Here is a 21350-nt window from a genome sequence, read left to right as displayed (position 1 = left end):
TATAAATTTTTCAGTTCAGTTCAGTCTCTCAGTCATGTCCAACTCTGTGACCCCATAAACCGCAGCACAGCAGGCCTCCCTGTCCATCACCAGCTCCCAAAATCATGTCCATTGAGTTGGTGATGCCATCTAACCATCTCATCCTCTGTCATCCCCTTCTCCTTCTGCCCTCAATCTTTCCCAACATCAGGGTTATTTCAAATGAGTCAGCTCTTCTCATGAGGTGGCCAAAATATTGGAGTTTCAGCTTCAACATCAGTCCTTCCAATGAACACCCAGGACTGATCTCCTTTAGGATGGACTGGTTGGATCTCCTTGCAGTCCAAGGGACGCTCAAGAGTCTTCTCCAACACCACAGTTCAAAAGGATCAATTCTTCTGTGCTCAGCTTTCTTTATAGTCCAACTCTCACATCCATACATGACTACTGGAAAAACCATAGTCTTGACTAGACAGACCTTTGTTGGTAAAGTAATGTCTCTGCTTTTGAATATGCTGTCTAGGTTGGTCATAACTTTCCTTCCAAGGAGTAAGCGTCTTGTAATTTCATGGCTGCAATCACCATCTGCAGTGATTTTGGAGCCCAAAAAAATAGTCTGACACTGTTTCCACTGTTTCCCCATCTATTTCCCATGAAGTGATGGGACCAGATGCCATGATCTTAGTTATCTGAATGTTGAGCTTTAAGCCAACTTTTTCACTCTCCTCTTTCACTTTCATCAAGAGGCTCTTTAGTTCCTCTTCACTTTCTGCCATAAGAGTGATGTCATCTGCATATCTGAGGTTATTGATATTTCTCCCAGCAATCTTGATTCCAGTTTGTGCTTCTTCCAGCCCAGCATTTCTCATGATGTACTCTGCATATAAGTTAAATAAGCAGGGTGACAATATACAGCCTTGACGTACTCCTTTTCCTATTTGGAACCAGTCTGTTGTTCCATGTCCAGTTCTAACTGTTGCTTCCTGACCTGCGTATAGGTTTCTCAAGAGGCAGGTCACGTGGTCTGGTATGCCCATCTCTTTCAGAATTTTCCACAATTTATTGTGATCCACACAGTCAAAGGCTTTGGCATAGTCAATAAAGCAGAAATAGATGTTTTTCTGGAACTCTCTTGCTTTTTCCATGATCCAGCGGATGTTGGCAATTTGATCTCTGGTTCCTCTGCCTTTTCTAAAACCAGCTTGAACATCTGGAAGTTCACAGGTCACGTATTGCTGAAGCCTGGCTTGGAGAATTTTGAGCATTACTTTACTAGTGTGTGAGATGAGTGCAGTTGTGCGGTAGTTTGAGCATTCTTGGCATTGCCTTTCTTTGGGATTGGAATGAAAACTGACCTTTTCCAGTCCTGTGGCCACTGCTGAGTTTTCCATTTGCTGGCATATTGAGTGCAGCACTTTCACAGCATCATCTTTCAGGATTTGAAATAGCTCCACTGGAATTCCATCACCTCTGCTAGCTTTGTTCGTAGTGATGCTTTCTAAGGCCCACTTGACTTCACATTCCAGGATGTCTGGCTCTAGGTCAGTGATCACATCATCGTGATTATCTTGGTCGTGAAGATCTTTTTTGTACAGTTCTTCTGTGTATTCTTGCCACCTCTTCTTAATATCTTCTGCTTCTGTTAGGTCCCTACCATTTCTGTCCTTTATCGAGCCCATCTTTGCATGAAATGTTCCCTTAGTATCTCTAATTTTCTTGAAGAGAACTCTAGTCTTTCCCATTCTGTTGTTTTCCTCTATTTCTTTGCGTTGATCGCTGAGGAAGGCTTTCTTATCTCTCCTTGCTATTCTTTGGAACTCTGCATTCAGATGCTTTTATCTTTCCTTTTCTCCTTTGCTTTTTGCTTCTCTTCTTTTCACAGCTATTTGTAAGGCCTCCCCAGACAGCAATTTTGCTTTTTTTGCATTTCTTTTCCATGAGGATGGTCTTGATCCCTGTCTCCTGTACAGTGTCACGAACCTCATTCCATAGTTCATCAGGCACTCTATCTATCAGATCTAGTCCCTTAAATCTATTTCTTACTTGCACTGTATAATCATAAGGGATTTGATTTAGGTCATACCTGAATGGTGTAGTGGTTTTCCCTACTTTCTTCAATTTAAGTCTGAATTTGGCAATGAGTTCATGATCTGAGCCACAGTCAGATCCTGGTCTTGTTTTTGTTGACTATATAGAGCTTCTCCATCTTTGGCTGCAAAGAATATAATCACTCTGATTTCGGTGTTGACCATCTGGTGATGTCCATGTGTAGAGTCTTCTCTTGTGTTGTTGGAAGAGGGTGTTTGTTATGACCAGTGCATTTTCTTGGCAAAACTCTGTTAGTCTTTGCCCTGCTTCATTCCGTATTCCAAGGCCAAATTTGCCTGTTACTCCAGGTGTTTCTTGACTTCTTACTTTTGCATTCCAGTCCCCTATAATGAAAAGGACATCTTTTTTGGGTGTTAGTTCTAAAAGGTCTTGTAGGTCTTCATAGAACCGTTCAACTTCAGCTTCTTCAGCATTACTGGTTGGGGCATAGACTTGTATTACTGTGATATTGAATGATTTGCCTTGGAAACAAACAGAGACCATTCTGTCATTTTTGAGATCGCATCCAAGTACTGCATTTCAGACTCTTTTGTTGACCATGATGGCTACTCCATTTCTTCTGAGGGATTCCTGCCTGCAGTAGTAGATATAATGGTCATCTGAGTTAAATTCACCCATTCCAGTCCATTTCAGCTCACTGATTCCTAGAATGTCGACATTCACTCTTGCCATCTCTTGTTTGACCACTTCCAATTTGCCTTGATTCATTGACCTGACATTCCAGGTTCCTACGCAATATTGCTCTTTACAGCATCGGACCTTGCTTCTATCACCAGTCACATCCACAGCTGGGTATTGTTTTTGCTTTGGCTCCATCCCTTCATTCTTTCTGGAGTTATTACTCCACTGATCTCCAGTAGCATATTGGGCACCTACTGACCTGGGGAGTTCCTCTTTCAGTATCCTATCATTTTGCCTTTTCATACTGTTCATGGGGTTCTCAAGGCAAGAATACTGAAGTGGTTTGCCATTCCCTTCTCCAGTGGACCACATTCTGTCAGATCTCTCCACCATGACCTGCCTGTCTTGGGTTGCCCCACGGGCATGGCTTAGTTTCATTGAGTTAGAAAAGGCTGTGGTCCTAGTGTGATTAGATTGACTAGTTTTCTGTGAGTATGGTTTCAGTGTGTCTGCCCTCTGATGCCCTCTTGCAACATCTACCGTCTTACTTGGGTTTCTCTTACCTTGGGCGTGGGGTATCTCTTCACGGCTTCTCCAGCAAAGTGCAGCTGCTGCTCCTTCCCTTGCACCAGGGGTATCTCCTCACCACCTTTCTTCCTGACCTTCAATGTGGGATAGCTCCTCTAGGCCCTCCTGCGCCCCGCGCAGCCACTGCTCCTTGGACGTGGGGTTGGTCCTCCCTGCCGCCACCCCTGGCCTCGGGCATGGGGTAGCTCCTCCCGGCCGCCATCCCTGACCTCAGACGCGGGGTAGCTCCTCTCGGCCGCCGCCCCTGGCCTCGGGCATGGGGTTGCTCCTCCCGGCCACCACCCCTGGCCTCGGGTGTCGGGTAGCTCCTCTCGGCTGCCGCCCCTGACCTTGGACGCAGGGTAGCTCTTCTCGGCCATTTCTGTGCCGTCGCAGCCTGGCACTCTCGGCCGCTGCCCCTGACCTCGGACGTGGGGTAGCTCCTTTTGGCCGCCGCCCTTCAGGCATGGGGTCCTCCTGGCTTCTGCCCCTGACCTCGGACGTAGGGTAGCTCCTCTCGGCTGCAGCTGCCCGCGCTTACCCTCATGAATGATGGTAAATGGATGATTTGTTTTAAATAAAAGTATCAGATAGTTGATAACCCATCACTTTTTGAATTCATTCAATAAATATTTTTTTGAGTGTCTTCTATGTGCCAGGAACTGTTTTACATGCTGGGAGACAGGCCCCAAAACAAAAAAGACCAAGTATTCCAGTTCTTAGGGGGGTTACAAATATATAAAAATAAGTAAGTATAGTAAATAAATAGATATAATTTTAAGTTTGATGAATACTTTGGAGAGAAAGAAAGCAAAGTCCAGTAAATCACTTCTAGAATGGCCTAGTATTTGCATTATACGTATAGTTGAGTCAAAGAAACACTGAGCCCTCTCAGTTTTCTAGAAGTTGCAGAATGGAGAGAAGGATAATTGTCTATAAATATAGAATCAAGAATGAATGTGAAACTTAGAAGATTGCCTTAGATAAGAACCCTGGTCAGAAGTAAAACATGGATGTTTCTTAAACATTACTTCATGCCTGGTTTTGATATTTTCATGACGTGAGAAAGTTTTCGATCTGGCTTGATTCCCCATAGTTTTAAATTTCTTGCCTCAGAATGAATGTTTGGAGTTCTACAGATCAGTAGATTTTATTTCAGTTAGTTGCTTATTTGAAGCTCTTTTTGGGGGTACTTTTTGGCGACTGACACTCTCAGTCTAAACTTTACTTCTAGGTTGCATTTATTACTGTTATTTTTTAAAATTTTAATATCCTGCCATCCAAACAAGTCCACAAAAAGAAACCCCATTAATTTAAAATACATATTCTTGGTTACTCTCTGTCCTCCCACAATATTCAAACTCCAACTAGTCTGCTATGGGCATCAGCCAATCAAAGAAGACAGTGCAGTGAAGAGTTGATGATCAGCCCCATCTCTTCACTGTCCTGATTGAGTCCTTGTCAGTGTTCAGACTTATAACTAGTACATACGAGTTTCACTTCTGTCTCAACCTTTTTCATATATCATTATTTCCTGTGACTTTTGTAAATCACCTATGGTGTACACAGTTTTTTTACACGATGCGGGGAGGTAGAGTTCTTTCCAACTTTCGAAGTTATGAAAAGGGTTACTATAAATGTCGTTGGGCATATTGATTTGAGCTTCCCAGGTGGAGCTAGTAGTAAAGAACCTGCCTACCAATGCAGGAGACATAAGAGATGCAGGTTTGATCCCTGGATTAGGAAGATCCCCTGGAGGAGGAAATGGCAACTTACTCCAGTATTCTTGCCTGGGAAATCCCATGGATAGAGGAACCTGGCAGGCTACAGTAAGTGGAGTTGCTTCTGTCTTGAACTTTTTCATATATCATTGTTTCCTGTGACTTTTGTATATCACCTATGGTTTTGTTATGTGATGTGGGGAGGTAGAGTTCTTTCCAACTTCTGAAGTTATGGAAAGGGTTACTATAAACGTCGTTGGACATACTGATTTGTTTTTTCTTTTCGAATCATTTCCATGGAAATATGAAACCACTACGTAACCGAGGTGAGGAAAGAGTCAGTCTTAGCACCATCTGTTGACCATTCCCCCTTCACCTGTCCATCACTGCTGTTCTTTCTAACATGGTGAATTTCAAATTGAGATCAGGATCTTTGAAGCATTTTCAGGACTCCGAGAGTTCTTTGTGGAAATTCTGTGGGAATAAAGTCTTCTGTGTTTTTGTTTTAGTGATCCTTTGTATATGCCTTTGAAAATGTATATGCCTGTATTCTATATAATATGAAGCATCTTATAACTGAGTTACAGAGTTTCCAGGTAGTAATACTTTAATTCTCATAAGCTATGAGTAAAGAATTAATTTATGAGATGGAATCAAGCTATGAGGTGGAATTAATATAAATATGTGACCAAGATACACTGTGAGTGAAAAACAATGTTTTAAATGCAGAAATCAGTGAAAATATTCACAAGGCAACATAGCATGTGCTCAGATCCCCAAGACTCTTGAAGAATGTACCACTGTTAATATTGCAAGGAAGGGGATTCTTGCAGGCAAGAGAAACTGACCTCTGATATCTTTATAGAGTTTCTTCTGTACTAAAGTCAGAGAGAAAGCTGTGATTGGAAAGGTCTGCCCAGGGACTCCTCAGATGCTGACAGGATTCTTTTCTGACATGAGTGGTATCACACAGGGATTTGTTTCATAATTATTAAACTGAACAATTGTATATATTTTATGCGTATTTTTAAATATGCAAATAATTTTCAAAAAAGTTTTACTAGAGGGAAAAAATCAAATGGCTTCATTTGCAGCCCTGATACAGTTCTGTGTGGAACTTCCCAATAAGGTTTGGGAAAAGAGAAGAGGGAAGGATACCTTTGCAATGTTGGTGCTGCCCAGAGTTGGATTCTAAGAGAAATCCTGTGATCTAGGGAGTGGGCATTAACTGAATGATCTGTATGATTTGGTGGGAAGAGTGGAAGGAGTGTGTGTGTATGTGTGTGTGTGTGTGTGATGGAGAGAGATGGACACAGCAAAGAATGTGAGGAGAAAGGTTTAAATGGAAACAGAGCAGAAGTTGCCACCCCTAAATTAAATAAAAATTAGGGTGTTTAGATGGCACCATTACTTAGCTTCCTCCGCTTACAGGAGTACTATGTGGTAAATGGTTATAGTTATTCTGCATTTTGATTGAGAACCTTTTCATTTTTCAGAATTCTCAGTGAAAATTCGTTGACTGAATTACACAAGGACTCATTTGAAGGCTTGCTATCCCTCCAATATTTGTAAGTTAATTAGTAAATCATATTTATTTTTGAGATCTTCTCTATAAAATAACTATGGGATTCAAATTAGATAATCTCTTCAATTTCTTCCACCCATACAATTCTACAATTTTGTAAGTCTGTGTAGGGCCCAAGCCCACCTCTACCATTAAATACCTCCTAATCATTTTTTAACTTAATTATTTAGACAAGATATAGATAGGAAAATACCCTTTAGTTGTAGAGGAAAAGTGGTAATGGGATCTGAGCAATTATAGACTCCCATGTCTATAACATTATATATAAATGTTCATATACTATCTGCTTATATTTTGTTCATGACTCAAATCTGACCCATGGTCCATTTTTATACAGCCCATAAGTTTAAAATGATTTTTAAAGGGTTGTAAATGAAAAAAAAGAGAGAGAGAAATAAAGAAATATATGTGACAGAGACTGTGTGGCCTGCAAAGCCTAAGATATTTACTCCCTGGCCTTTTTGGAAAAGGTTTGAAAAATTTGTTTTAGGAAAATGAGAGAAATTAAAGTTAACTTCAAATTGTCACCCATGGAAAGAAAATATAGAGCACTTACATTAGTGTGAATGCCATTAACTCATAATTTTGATAATTTAATCTAAGCTAAAACTGGATCAGTTCAGTTCAGTCGCTCAGTCGTGTCCAACTCTTTGCGGACACGAAAGAGTCCCCATGAATCGCAGCACACCAGGCCTCCCTGTCCATCACCGATTCCCAGAGTTCACTCAGACTCACATCCATTGAGTCGGTGATGCCATCCAGCCATCTCATCCTCTGGCATCCCCTTCTCCTCCTGCCCCCAATCCTTCTCAGCATCAGAGTCTTTTCCAGTGAGTCAACTCTTCGCATCAGGTGGCCAAAGTACTGGAGTTTCAGCTTTAGCATCATTCCTTCCAAAGAACACCCAGGACTGATCTCCTTTAGAATGGACTGGTTGGATCTCCTTGCAGTCCAAGGGACTCTCAAGAGTCTTCTCCAACACCACAGTTCAAAAGCATCAATTCTTTGGCACTCAGCTTTCTTTAGAGTCCAACTCTCACATCCATACATGACCACTGGAAAAACATAGCCTTGACTAAATGGACCTTTGCTGGCAAAGTAATGTCTTTGCTTTTGAATATGCTATCTAAGCTGGTCAAAACTTTCCTTCCAAGGAGTAAGCGTCTTGTAATTTCATGGCTGCAATCACCATCTGCAGTGATTTTGGAGCCCCCCAAAATAAAATCGGACACTGTTTCCCCATCTATTTCCCATGAAGTGATGGGACCAGATGCCATGATCTTCATTTTCTGAATGTTGAGCTTTAAGCCAACTTTTTCACTCTCCTCTTTCAATTTCATCAAGAGGCTTTTGAGTTCCTCTTCACTTTGTGCCATAAAGGTGGTGTCATCTGCATATCTGAGGTTATTGATATTTCTCCCAGCAATCTTGATTCCAGTTTGTGCTTCTTCCAGCCCAGCGTTCCTCATGATGTACTCTGCATATAAGTTAAATAAGCAGGGTGACAATATACAGCCTTGACGTACTCCTTTTCCTATTTGGAACCAGTCTGTTGTTCCATGTCCAGTTCTAACTGTTGCTTCCTGACCTGCATATAGGTTTCTCAAGAGGCAGGTCACGTGGTCTGGTATGCCCATCTCTTTCAGAATTTTCCACAATTTATTGTGATCCACACAGTCAAAGGCTTTGGCATAGTCAATAAAGCAGAAATAGATGTTTTTCTGGAACTCTCTTGCTTTTTCCATGATCCAGCAGATGTTGGCAATTTGATCTCTGGTTCCTCTGCCTTTTCTAAAACCAGCTTGAACATCTGGAAGTTCGTGGTTCACGTATTGCTGAAGCTGGCTTGGAGAATTTTGAGCATTACTTTACTAGCATGTGAGGTGAGTGCAATTGTGTGGTAGTTTGAGCATTCTTGGCATTGCCTTTCTTTGGGATTGGAATGAAAACTGACCTTTTCCAGTCCTGTGGCTACTGCTGAGTTTTCCAGATTTGCTGGCATATTGAGTGCAGCACTTTCACAGCATCATCTTTCAGGATTTGAAATAGCTTAACTGGAATTCCATCACCTCCGCTAGCTTTGTTCATAGTGATGCTTTCTAAGGCCCACTTGACTTCACATTCCAGGATGTCTGGCTCTAGGTCAGTGATCACACCATTGTGATTATCTTGGTCGTGAAGATCTTTTTTGTATAGTTCTTCTGTGTATTCTTGCCACTTCTTCTTAATATCTTCTGCTTCTGTTAGGTCCATACCATTTCTGTCCTTTATTGAGCCCATCTTTGCATGAAATGTTCCCTTGGTATCTCTAATTTTCTTGAAGAGATCTCTAGTCTTTCTCATTCTGTTGTTTTCCTCTATTGCTTTGCATTGATCGCTGAGGAAGGCTTTCTTATCTCTCCTTGCTATTCTTTGGAACTCTGCATTCAGATGCTTTTATCTTTCCTTTTCTCCTTTGCTTTTTGCTTCTCTTCTTTTCACAGCTATTTGTAAGGCCTCCCCAGACAGCCATTTTGCTTTTTTGCATTTCTTTTCCATGGGGATGGTCTTGATCCCTGTCTCCTGTACAATGTCACGAACCTCCATCCATAGTTTATCAGATGCTATTGAAGCAATGCTGTTCAAATGGAACCTTGAGAAAAACTCAGTGAATTAGGCCCTTCATTACTTCTATGAAATACTTTATAAGCTGATTATTTTATGTTAGCATCCATATGCTCATTCTTTTTTAAAAATGCCAATCAATAAAAAAGCTAAAAAGCAATATGCCAAGATTGGGGGCAAGAGGAGAAGGGGACGACAGAGGATGAGATGGCTGGATGGCATCACTGACTCGCTGGACGTGAGTTTGAGTGAACTCCAGGAGTTGGTGATGGACAGGGAGGCCTGGCGTGCTGCAATTCATGGGGTCACAAAGAGTCGGACATGACTGAGCGACTGATCTGATCTGACCTGATCTGAAGCCTAGTGTTGGAAACACAAAGGTGGTTAAGCTAGGATTCCTTCTAGCAATTCATGATCTCACAGAGAAAATAAACATAGAAACTTAAACCATAATGACAAAGTGCAGTAGAGGCACAGAAGAGGGAACCGTGAAGGAATAAAGCTACATTTATTTTAAAACAGTCATTTTCTTCTTATTCACTCCCTACTTGTTGATTTTATAAATATTTGAGTTTGCTTTATGTCCATGTGTTGGCTGCAAACATGATAGACAATGTGCATAAACAGGATCTAACCCATACATTCAAGGAGTTTTATGCTGAGAGAAAATGGGATGCAAAAATAGCTTTCTTTTTTTTAAAAAAAGAAATGAATAAGGGTAATGAGAGCTGTAAGTTGGTGTTGGAGCATAGAAGAGGGAAAAAAGACTTCTAACTGGATCAGGGAAGATGTTGCTAAAGCAATGCTGTTCAAACGGAACCTTGAAGGGCCATTGGTATCATCATCAGATAGACATCTTGGGAAGAGTAAGCTTGCAAAAGAAAATTGGGAGAAAGAAAAAACACAGGAAAAACACTTTGAGTACCCATAGAGTTCCAGTGGGGAGAGTAGGAGATGAGAGCCAGGTTATCAAGGGCACTGGGGCCAAGCCCAGAATATCATGCCAAGCGACCGTGTTACCACAGCAGTACTCTAGGACAGACTTGAGCCTGCAGCAGAATTAGTCACTTGGAGGGCTTGTTGAAACACAAGCTCCACCTCTGTAGTTAATGATTCAATCAGTCCAGAATAGGGCTGAGTATTTGTAGCTTCAGTAAGTTCACAAATGGTGCTGGTATTTAAGGACTACTTCTGGAAATTGGCTCAGATGGTAAAGAATCCGCCTGCAATGTGGGAGACCTTGGTTCGATCCCTGGGTTGGGAAGAGCCCCTGGAGAAGGGAACGGCTACCCACTCCAGTATTCTGGCCTAGAGAATGCCATGGCCCAAGGAGCCTGACAGGCTACAGTCCATGGGTTCGAAAAGAGTCGGACACAACTGAGCGACTTTCACTTTCTAAAGAGTTAAACTAATGATCATGTAGAGGCTGGCTTAGGAATGGAAAGAGCAGAGATAGAAACACCAGTCAGAAGACAGTTATACCCATCCAGGTGAAATGAGACACAAGGTGATATCAATGGAAACAGGATAGTCAGCTATAGTCAAGAGTGGGTATTTTCAAATAAAAATCAATATGATAGAAAGTGTAATACTGAATTAGGTAAAGTTATATATCAATGAGGGGAGTAACTTCCTTTCAGGTTGTATGAAAATATATCTTTTATTTCTGCTAGTACTGAATTGGCCTAGAAAAACAGAACTAAATTGGGAGGTGTGTAAATATAAGAAAATTCCTTTTAATGTTAGAAACTGTAATTGGAGAATAAAAAGTTTGAGCTCACAATCTAGAATTTGAAGAGACTACGAAAGGTGGGAATCTAATCAATTCTGCTGTCAGGAAAGATTACCTCCAAAGTCTATCAAGATCCATAGTTGTAGCTCAAAGGGTAGAGAATCTGCCTGCAAGGCGGGAGACCAAGGTTAGATCCCTGGGTTGGGAAGATCCTCTGGAGAAGGGAATGGCAATCCACTCCAGTATTCTTGCCTGGAGAATTCCATGGACAGAGAGGCCTGGCAGGCTACAGTCCATGGGGTCGAAAAGAGTTGGACACGACTGAGCGACTAACAGTCCATAGTGATACCTGCCTTCCAGGTGATTATGATATAAACTTTAAAAAAGTTCTATAGTTATATATTTTATTTATAGATATTTCTTGAGAGAGGTGAAGGCAGGGTTAGGGACGCTGGAAGGTTCAAATAACAATTCCTAAGGTTTGGAGTTTAGACCAAAGCTATGTATTTGTTACTATCATTCTAACCTCTACTAGTTATTCCTATTAAATAGATATCTAATAGCTAATTGAGGCAATATTTTCCTTTTACTTTTCCTAGAGATTTATCCTGCAATAAAATACAGTCTATTGAAAGACGTTCATTTGAACCACTTCCTTTTTTGCAGTTTATGTAAGTTACAAATATAGCTTCATTATATTTGGAATTTTAGAAAACTTAATTTTTATCAAATTAATTTGTTACTCATTTTGAAATATTATTAATATTATATAACAAGTATTTTTTGTCTCTGGCAAATATGAGTGTGAGAATTATTATACAGATCAGAGTGTATCGTTATAGAACAGTGGTTCCCAACCAGGGTGATTTTGCATGAAGTGACATTTGGCAGTCTGGAGACGTTTTTGGTTGTTAGAACTGTATGTGCTACTGACATCTAGTGGACAGAGGCCAGAGATGCAGCTAAACATTCAACAGTGTACAGGAGAGCCCCAGCACAAGATAGAATTATCCAGTCTCAAATGTCAATAGTGCTGCTTTTCTAGAGAAATAAATATCACCCAACACAAGCATTTATTGAGCATTTACTAAATGCACCACATATATAATCATTAAAATGTAAATCATATTATCTTCCACATTGAGATTTCTTTGGTGTATGGAGGGAGTACTGATGTTATTTTCATCATATATAAGTTAGATTTACTGTCAAAGGATAAGTGTTTTGAAAGAATATATATTTTTCTTCTTCTTTTGCTTGTGTCTTTTTTTGTAGAAATCTTGGTTGCAATTTACTCACAGAACTGAGCTTTGGAACATTTCAGGCCTGGCATGGAATGCAGTTTTTACACAAGTTGTAAGTGAAATAGAAGATGAATACATGTATAAAACTATGTGTTAAAAACATCATACAGTTATTGGTTACCTGGGTGTAAGCCTAGTATGAATCCTGAAAAGTATGTCCTGAGATCCTTTTTTTTTTTTCTCTCAAATGAGGAAACTAAGGTACAAAGAGGTCAAGAGACTTGTCCAACTCCTATGTATGAAACGGTCTGGTTTCCATAGTACCGATCTTTTGCACAGGCAATAAAAGGCACCAAGCAAAAACATTCAAATTAGCACTGTCATGGAATCCCACCGATGCTGCTCCAATATGGGAAGGGTCCATGAAGTTCCATTTTTGAATTTCTTTGATTCCTGCTCGTGTGCAAAGTTCCTAACTGCTTAAAATCTATGCAATGCAAAGCTGCAAAGATCTCAGTTTAGCACACATTTCTTCATGGAACAAAAGGTGTGGATGCTTCCTCAACCATTAGCTTCTTTTAAATGGCAAAGGAAAAGGAATTCCTGAACATCCACCACAGGCTCTCCCCCATCACCCAGATCCTTGTTTTCCAAAAAGTATGCCTCTGAAGTGAATTATCTGTGGCCAGTAGGAACCTTTCAGTTATGGAAAAAGATGATGTTTTTGTTCAGCTGTAGTGTGAAAAATATAAAGAAAATACATTGCTGTAGCCTAATTCTACAGACTTTTCCTTTATACTTGTCAATAACAAGTGTGGGTTTTACACCCCTTCTGCTCAAAAATTCTGTGATTTCTCTGTGACACAAGCAAATCATAGTACATTTCATGACCAGAAGGGGATTTTCAAGTCAAGGTAAAGAGCTTTGTCTATGCCTGGCTTTGGTAAAGACTCTCTTACTGTCTTGTGGCTCAGAAATCCAGTTTCACACAGTTCCTTTCTAGTTAATGAAGGTATTGACGATGTGTCCAGAGCTACAGATTCCTGTCTTGGGTGGCCTCCCCCCCATATCTGCCCCTCATGAGTTTCCTGATGCCTACTTTGGGGAAAGAGCACCCAGGGTCAGTTTTTCTTTGGCCAGAGAGCCAGAGAGCAGGCTCCTAAGGTCCCTCCACCAGGAGGTTTCAGTAGCATCAATACACTGTCTTAAACTCACCACCTTTTCTAAACATTTTATAATGCCAAGAGTCCCTAATAAGAATCAGAGTTTCACTGTGGTTATGCAGGCAACAGGAAAATAAATTGTGGAATCACAGTTGACAAAAATTAATGAATTCATTCAAAAACATTCACAGAGTGCCATGCCCACTGTGTGTCAACACTGCTCTAAGTGCTGTGTTGGGGACACAAAGAAGAATAGGACAAGGACTTTGTCCCCAAGAAGCTTTCACACTGGAAAGAGGAAGATGGATGTTGATGGGAAAATACATGAGAGCCATGCTAGCGTCTATGCAGCTGGGTAACAAGGTGGCAGGGGCAACAAAGTAGAAAGTGGGGGATGGGTCAGAAAAGATTCTTAAGGGAAGAGACACCAACCTGTTCCTTTTGAACTTCTGTGTTTATCATAAATGACAGGAAAAGGTAATGAAAGAATGTGAGCTGTCTGGTGTTGGAAATAAATTAATACTATACTCCTAAAACTCATTCAAAGTTTTACCATCGAAAGATTGTCACAATATAGTAAGTGTGAGTTGGGGGTAAGGCTCTTTGTTTTATGCCAAGTCTTTCTACTAGACAAAGCTAATTTGGTTCAGGCAACATTTGCCATGGTGAGATATAAACTTTATTGCATCTCTTTCCAAAGGCAAGATGCCAAGAGAAGATGCTACCCCTCGAGTTAAGTCATTTTATTACCTATAATGACTAGGGTGTTTATAAGTTGAAATATTTTCCCTTGCATTAAGTAAGTTTGGTAAAGGGCCCCAGTTGAGGTGGATTTATGATGAATTAAATGAAGCTTAAGCTGCAGGGCTCCTTACTTGCATAAGTCCCTTCCAAAGTCTTGGGAGTGGTCCTAGAAATTTTTGTATTCTTATCTTTTTGTGCTTTTATTAAAATTTCCCAAAGTAGATACGGTTCAGGCCCTACAAAAACTTGATTCTTCACTGGCTTTCAGGTAATTATAACTGTAGGTTTCTTAAATGAAGCCTGTATGTTATTGACAAACACCAGATAACCAGGTTAGCAGTGTGGTAGTCTATTCTGAATCTGAAATTCACCTCAAAGTTGAACCAAGGGCTTTTTAATTAAGTACAACTTTGTGAATGGCAGTAATAATCGTATCTTTTTCAGATGAAATCAGGAATGAAATGTATTATGGAAAACCAGCAGTGGTTGATAATCCTAAATGTTAAGTATACTTTTTTTTTCTGACTTTAAAGTGCTTCTCCTTCATTCACCTACACAGGTCCAGACTGATGGCTTTTTTTTTTTTTTTTTTTATTCTTTTAGTCACTTCATTGTTTTTAACAATACAAGCTCCATGATTTTAGAAACTGAAGGACTGTCCAATGTAGAAAGGCTATCTAATTATCCAGACAGAGCATGTTCACATGCTGGCTTGTCTGTGGTACATCAATATTGTACCAAGAACATAAGCATTATGAGAGAATTAGAGGAAAACCAAAGCCTTATCCCTATTGAATTATTTACCCCACTGTTGAGAATATTGATGAGAGGGATGTGGTCATACCATGAAGGCAAATTGAGCTGTGGTCACCAAGCCTCCCAGTCAGCTGGCCTTGGTTTTCTTTAGATAGCTGTGTACACACAAAAGTTAGCACACTGGAGGGTGTTGTCATCACTTTTTGGTATGTACTGGAATCCTGGCAGCTTCTCAGATTCAGAAAGGCATCAACATTAAAAATGAAAAAGAACTCACTTGGGTCTGTCCTCTGGGATGATTTAGGGTGGCTTTTTTTTTTTTTTTTTTTTTTTTGTAATAGTTCAAAAATTTGAGATTGTCACACCTAGCAACTACTCTATTTTTCTTCTCCCAACTGCATCTTATTCTTACCACCTATATTACAACATTTCTTCTGTCTGTCAAAAGCATTGTAATTCTTCCTCTGCCTTATAACATTTCTTTAATACCTACATCTCTTAGATACTTATTATGTTCCAGGCACTATACTTACTATACAAGTAAGATAGTGTGCCTAAAGCTTTTACCATAGTGCTTGATACATGGTAAATACTAAATACATATTACCTCACACTTTTATTCTCCCAACAACTCTTATTATCCCCATTTTGGGGATGAGGAAATTGAAACTCAGAGACATTGGATAATTTGCCTAGATTCACACTGTTAATAAGAGGCAAAACTGCTTATGAGCTTTGCAAGTAATTTTCTACGGAGCTCTTCATTTCCTTGTAGTAAGAACTAAATGATGACAATTTGGCTCTTTGTACCTTGTATCTTGAAGTTGGCTTCTAACTTGAATAGCGCCTTTAGAGCAGAGAGCTCTGGTTTCCCTGTGATAATTCCACACTTCTAGAGCTCTTGGCCAGGCCACCTCTGGGCATCCCCAGGGTTTCTGGCCAGTGCAAATATGACATCATCACTTCTGAGCACCTACTCTGTGCCCAGTCTATGCTGGGTGCTTTGCATATGCTCTTTCACTTAATCCTCAAGCTGCCTTACGAGGCAAATGGTACTAAGACAGAGATGTTCATTATTCAAGTCACTGTACCAGAAAGTGACAATCAGAATTCAAACTCAGGTCTGCCCGATTCCCTTGTTTCTTTCTCTGTTCCTCACTGCCAGGGACTTTTCTTCAAGGCTATTCTCAGAACTTGGATGGAAAGACAGATTCACCACTTCAAATTATTTAGGCTGCCCCCAGCCCACCCGAAGAAAGGGTTTATGTGGTGCAGCTGGAGGTCTTGTATTGAGGAGGTTCACGTGGGGTATCATGTTCTCATGGCTCATGGACCTATGTAGATGAATAAGGGAAAGGGGGTCAGCCCATCCCCAAGTACTTCAAATATATTGGAACAGGGTCCAGGTCACTCTGCTCATTTCTCTGACTGCCTTCCTCCAAGGAACCAGTTTGCCCTGCCTGCCTTGGGATTCTAGCATAGACAGTTGTGGAGTTTGTCCTATTTGAAATCTGTTTTCACTGCCTGCTTTGGACATTTTTTCAGCTAAAGCTGTTAGGATTTCAGTACACTCAGGACAGTGATGACAAGCTTCAGTCCTCAATTCTCCTGTCTCCTCAGTTAATAGAAAGCAAACATAGTCCATCTGTCTGGACCTGTATAGAAGAATTTGGAGAAAAAAATAATAGGTAGGAAATGTTCCCTATTTTGTGTTCTGCAGCAGAAGGCTGATGCGAAAACATCTGAACTTTATTCTTCAAGTAAGATATATTTTTCAAAACCATTTAGGACAGCATTCCTTAAACTTTGACTCTGAGATGGTCTTTGAGGCTAATAAAAACTGTTGCCTAGGGGAATCTGGGTAAAAATATACACATATTCCTTGATCTGTTTGTTTTGATAACATTTTATAAGTTTGAAATTATTCAAATAAAACTTTTAAAAAAGTTGCCCAAAAAAAACTGTTCCCATGTTTTGTTCCATAAAGATAAGCTCATGAATCAAAAAGGTCATGGACTAGAAGTTGGCGTACCTTTTATGTGTAAAAAGAGAGAATCAGGCCAAAATGGAAATGATCTGTAGTACAGTGTCCATTGTGAATCTAAAATCATTTGTCCTTTGGTTTGTGGGAAAGCAGGTGCGGTAGGAGCCCCCACATTGAGTTGTTGACTCATTCTCACTCATTCTCCCCTTTGCCCAGACACAAGCTTAGTGAATAAAAGGCTGCATTAAAGGCAGGAGAAAAAAAACAGGGTAACTTAGAGTGGCCGCACACTTTTATTTCACTAGGGATGAACACAAGGATGTTAATCTCAGAGAAGGGCTGCTTGGTTAAGAAAAAACAGTGAGCCCATGGAACCAAGACCATGGGCAAGCTATTAAGAAAAAGTGAAGGGTTGGAGAATTGAGAGAATTCTGGAGAAGGATAACAAACTTTGCCAAACTGTTTTGGCTACCTATTGCTTTATAACATTCTATTTATATACAGGCATTCGTGATGACTAGGAAAAGTGCACAGGAGAAGATGCAAAAGGGAAGGAATTCACTGTCACAGGATCTCACCAGTGATCTGATAGGTTTTAATGCCAACAGTTTGTTTTTCAGCTCCTCAAAAGCTTGAGGAACTGTGCTTAACCAAACATATGACACTCACATTTTTTCTTTTTCTGACGTGTACACGCTGCTCTATTTATTTCTTATTTATTTATTTTTGGCTATGCTGGGTCTTCGTTGCTACACACAGACTGTCTCTAGTTGCAGTGCACAGGCTTCTCATTGCAGAGGCTTCTCTCGTGGAGCATAAGCTCTAGGGCGCGAAGGTTTCAGTAGTTGTGGAACAGGGCTCATTAGTTGTGGCTCGAGGGCCCTAGAACATGCAGCCTTCAGCAGTTGTGGCTCTAGAGTGTGGGCTCAGTAGTTGTGGCACAGGGGCTTAGTTGCCCACAGGGGCATGTGGAAGCCTCCTGGACCAGGGATTGAACCTGTCTCCTGCATTGGAAGTGTGGACTTTTGGGAAGTGCTATCTTTTTTCACTTTCTTGATAGTGTCTTCTGAAGCACAAACATTTTTAATTTTTATAAAGTCCAGTTCATCTATTTTTCCTCTGATTGTTTATGCTTTGGGTATCAGGTAGCTTAGTGGTAAAGAATCTGCCTACCAGTGCAGGAGATACAAGAGATGTGGGTTTGATCCCTGGATCAGGAAGATCCCCTGGAGTAGGAAGTGGCAACCCACTCTATTATTCTTGCCTGGAAAATTCCATGGACAGAGGAGCCTGGTGGGCTATAGTCCATGGGGTCAAAAAAGAGTCAGACCTGACTGAGTAACTGAACACAGCACATACACAATGCAAGGTCATAAAAACTTACTCCTTTGTTCTCTTCCAAGAGTTTTAGAGCTTTAGCTCTTACTTTTGGATGTTTGATCCATTTGGAGTTAATTTTCTTATATGGTGTGACATATAGAGTCCAGCTTCATTATTTTGTGTGTGGAGGTACAGTTGTCCCAGCACCATTTGAAAAGACTACTCTTTCCACATTGAGTTGCTTGGCACCCTTGTTGAAAATCAATAGACCATAAATATAAGGCTTTATTTCTGTACTGTCAATTCTGTTCCATTAATTTAACATGTCTATTCTTATGCCAGCCCCACACTGTGATTGTAGTAGCCTTAAGCTGGGTTTTGATACCACCAACATTGTTTCAGTTTTTCTTTTTCCTTGAATTGCCATGCAAATTTTAGAATTAGGTTGGCAATTTCTGGAAAGAAGTCAACTGGGATTTTGACAGACATTGCCCTGAAACATGAGGTCAGTTTGGGAAGTGGTGAAATTTTAATCATGTTTCTTTCCTATCCATTTTACTTAGACCTTCTTTAATTTCTTTCAACAATGTTTCGTACTTTACAGTGTGAATCTTGCACTTATTTGGTTAAAATTTTTCCCAAGTATTTTATTTGTTTTGATGCTGTTACTCATGGAATTGTTTTCTTAATTTCATGTTTGTAGTATTCATTGCTGCTTTCACTTTTCACTTTCATGTATTGGAGAAGGAAATGGCAACCCACTCCAGTGTTCTTGCCTGGAGAATCCCAGGGACGGGGGAGCCTGGTGGGCTTCCGTCTATGGGGTCGCACAGAGTTGGACACGACTGAAGTGACTTAGCAGCAGCAGCAGCAGCAGCAGAAATATAACTAATTTTTGTATATTTATCTTACATTCTGTAACTTTGCTGAACTCTTTATTCAAGGCTAATAGTTATTTTTAGATTCCCAAGAATATGTCTTGTGGTCTTCTAGTTTCCCAGGAATGTGTTGGAAGATTTCAAAGTCTCTGTGGGCATCTCATTCCTCAGCTTTTCTTTCTTCCTTCATTTTTGGCAGTGGGTCTTCTTTGCTGTGAAGGCTTTTCTCTAGTTGCAGTCAGGAGCTACCCTCTCGCTGTGGGGCACAGGTTTCTCATTCCAGTGGGTTCTCTTGTTGCAGAGCACTGGCCCTAGGGTGCATGGGCTCAGGAGTTGCAGCTCCCAGGTTCTAGAGCACAGGCTAAATAGTTGTGGCACAGGGGCATGTGGGATCTTCCTGGACCAGGGATCGAACCCGTGTCTCCTGCTTTGGTAGGTGGATTCTTTACCAGTGAGCCACCAGGGAAGTCCCTCAGCTTTTCTTTTTAAGCTTTTTGGTTAGGCTGTTTTTTGCCTCAAACTGTTATCCACGGCCTCATACAACTGTCTTGTTAAAATATTTACCTGAAAATATTTTCCAAAAATACCACCTGAAAAGAGGCCTTTTACATTAGGTAGCTTCCAGTCAGGTCAAAGGCAAACCTTTCAAGTAAGGTCTTCCAGGGAACCACCAAACATATAAAATAATGATAGTGCTTTGGAAGTGAGGCTTTGAAGGCCCTCCCAGTCTGTTCTGCTTCCTCTGGTACCAGAAGTGTGGGCTATTTTTCAAGGCATGGAGAGCAAAGGTCTGGAACAAGTGAACAGTTTCCTCATTTGTAAAGTGGGGCAACACAGATCTCATGATTGTTACAGAAATTAATTTATTTTCCTTGAATAAATGGTTCCCTGGTTTGCTGAAAGCCTGTTGGTTAAATTTCCAGAGTTCAGGAAAAGTTGATTCTGACCATTTTTTGGTCAGTTTTGTTGTCATTACTTTTATTGGGGGATGAATTTTCAGATGTCCTTACTCCATCAGTTTTACTGATTTGCCTACAACATTGTTTAAAATCTCAGTGACCATAGGCTAATTAAATATTTGATCATGGGAGATGATTAGGGAAAAGAAAGAAAAAGAGAACGTACAGTTCTCATAGAGGCTTTCCCAGGTGGATAGATGAAGTTTGGAAAGGTATTTCTATATTTAGTGTTCTCACAATTAAGGTTAGCATAACAGATACTTTAATCCCTCATTTTTTTTCCCACACAGGTTAAACACAGGCTTTAGAGTCAGAACTGAGTACAAATTCCGGTTTTGCTTACTAGGTTGATGACTTAGAACAAGTTATATAACTTCTCTGTGCCTCAGTTTCCTCATTTGTAAAATAGGGTAATAAGTTGATCATGTAAGATTACTATGAGGATTAAATGTTAAATGCCAATCACAGATGCCTAGCAACCCAACAGATGTTAGTTGTGATAATTAGCTTTGTTATATGTTAGCTTTATAATATTCTGATATGTTAGCTTTGTATGTTAGCTATGATATGTTAGCTTTATAATATTCTGCAAAAATATGTTAGTGATTCTTGGGTGAAGTTACCCTAAAGACAGATTTTCTTTCCTTTCTGTTTCTTCTTGGTTTTCCTTTTCCTTATTTGTTTTAAAGAACTAAGAAGAAAATCTATTCTAGTATTTTGGAATAAAACTTTGTTCCAAAAAAATTAATTTTTTCATTTTTTTGATATATACACAAATGTTATTTATTTATTCAACAAACATTTATTAACTACCTAGTAAATATTAGGCACTCTGTCAGGCACAGGGATAACAATGACAATATAGTGTTGTCACTGCTTTCAAATTGTTGACCACCTATGAGACTGACAAACGGGATTACATACATTGTAGCAAAGGCTGTGATCCTAGGATACACATGGGACCACGTCATAGGATGTGACTTTCACCAGTTCCTCTTGTATTTATCTCTTCTTCTTTGGCTCCAAAATCAAGGAACTGTCCTATTTTTGTCTTTAATTGGGTAGTTTAAACTATGAAATATAAAAAAATTTTCTAGAAATGAAAAACACCTTGAATTATGGAGGACCCTAGAAATAGTATTTCTTATGGAGCAAGGGCTTCCTACCAGCATAGTCACTTCTAGGGTTTTTGACCTGAAAGGTTCTTTGGTGTATTTTTTTCTTTGCTATCCACTATTTTTCTATTTTTTCCCTCTTTTTCTCTTCTCCTTCTTACCATCTAGAGACTTGGGTAATTCCCAAAGGAATAGTGCTTTACGGATTCTGAGGGTGATTTATAGGTAAAGACAGAAAAAGATTATTTTTTTACCAAATTCCATATGCC

At 40.1% G+C, this 21350-nt stretch overlaps 1 protein-coding gene across 1 annotated transcript in view; it reads left to right on the top strand.

Annotated features, from left to right (window-relative positions):
- Window positions 1-21350, top strand: part of LOC102283429 (leucine-rich repeat-containing protein 37A) — a 49364-nt gene that overhangs the window by 7808 nt on the left and 20206 nt on the right. The window contains exons 3-5 of the mRNA XM_070357330.1: window positions 6494-6565; window positions 11518-11589; window positions 12194-12274. Of these exons, the coding sequence (XP_070213431.1) occupies window positions 6494-6565; window positions 11518-11589; window positions 12194-12274 (225 nt within the window). The remainder of the gene's footprint in view (window positions 1-6493; window positions 6566-11517; window positions 11590-12193; window positions 12275-21350) is intronic.

The sequence above is a fragment of the Bos mutus genome, chromosome 19, assembly GCF_027580195.1.
Source record: "Bos mutus isolate GX-2022 chromosome 19, NWIPB_WYAK_1.1, whole genome shotgun sequence".
Classification (NCBI taxonomy): domain Eukaryota; kingdom Metazoa; phylum Chordata; class Mammalia; order Artiodactyla; family Bovidae; genus Bos; species Bos mutus.
Note: the sequence above shows the minus strand (reverse complement) of the source record. Positions and strands in the feature narration are given on the sequence as shown.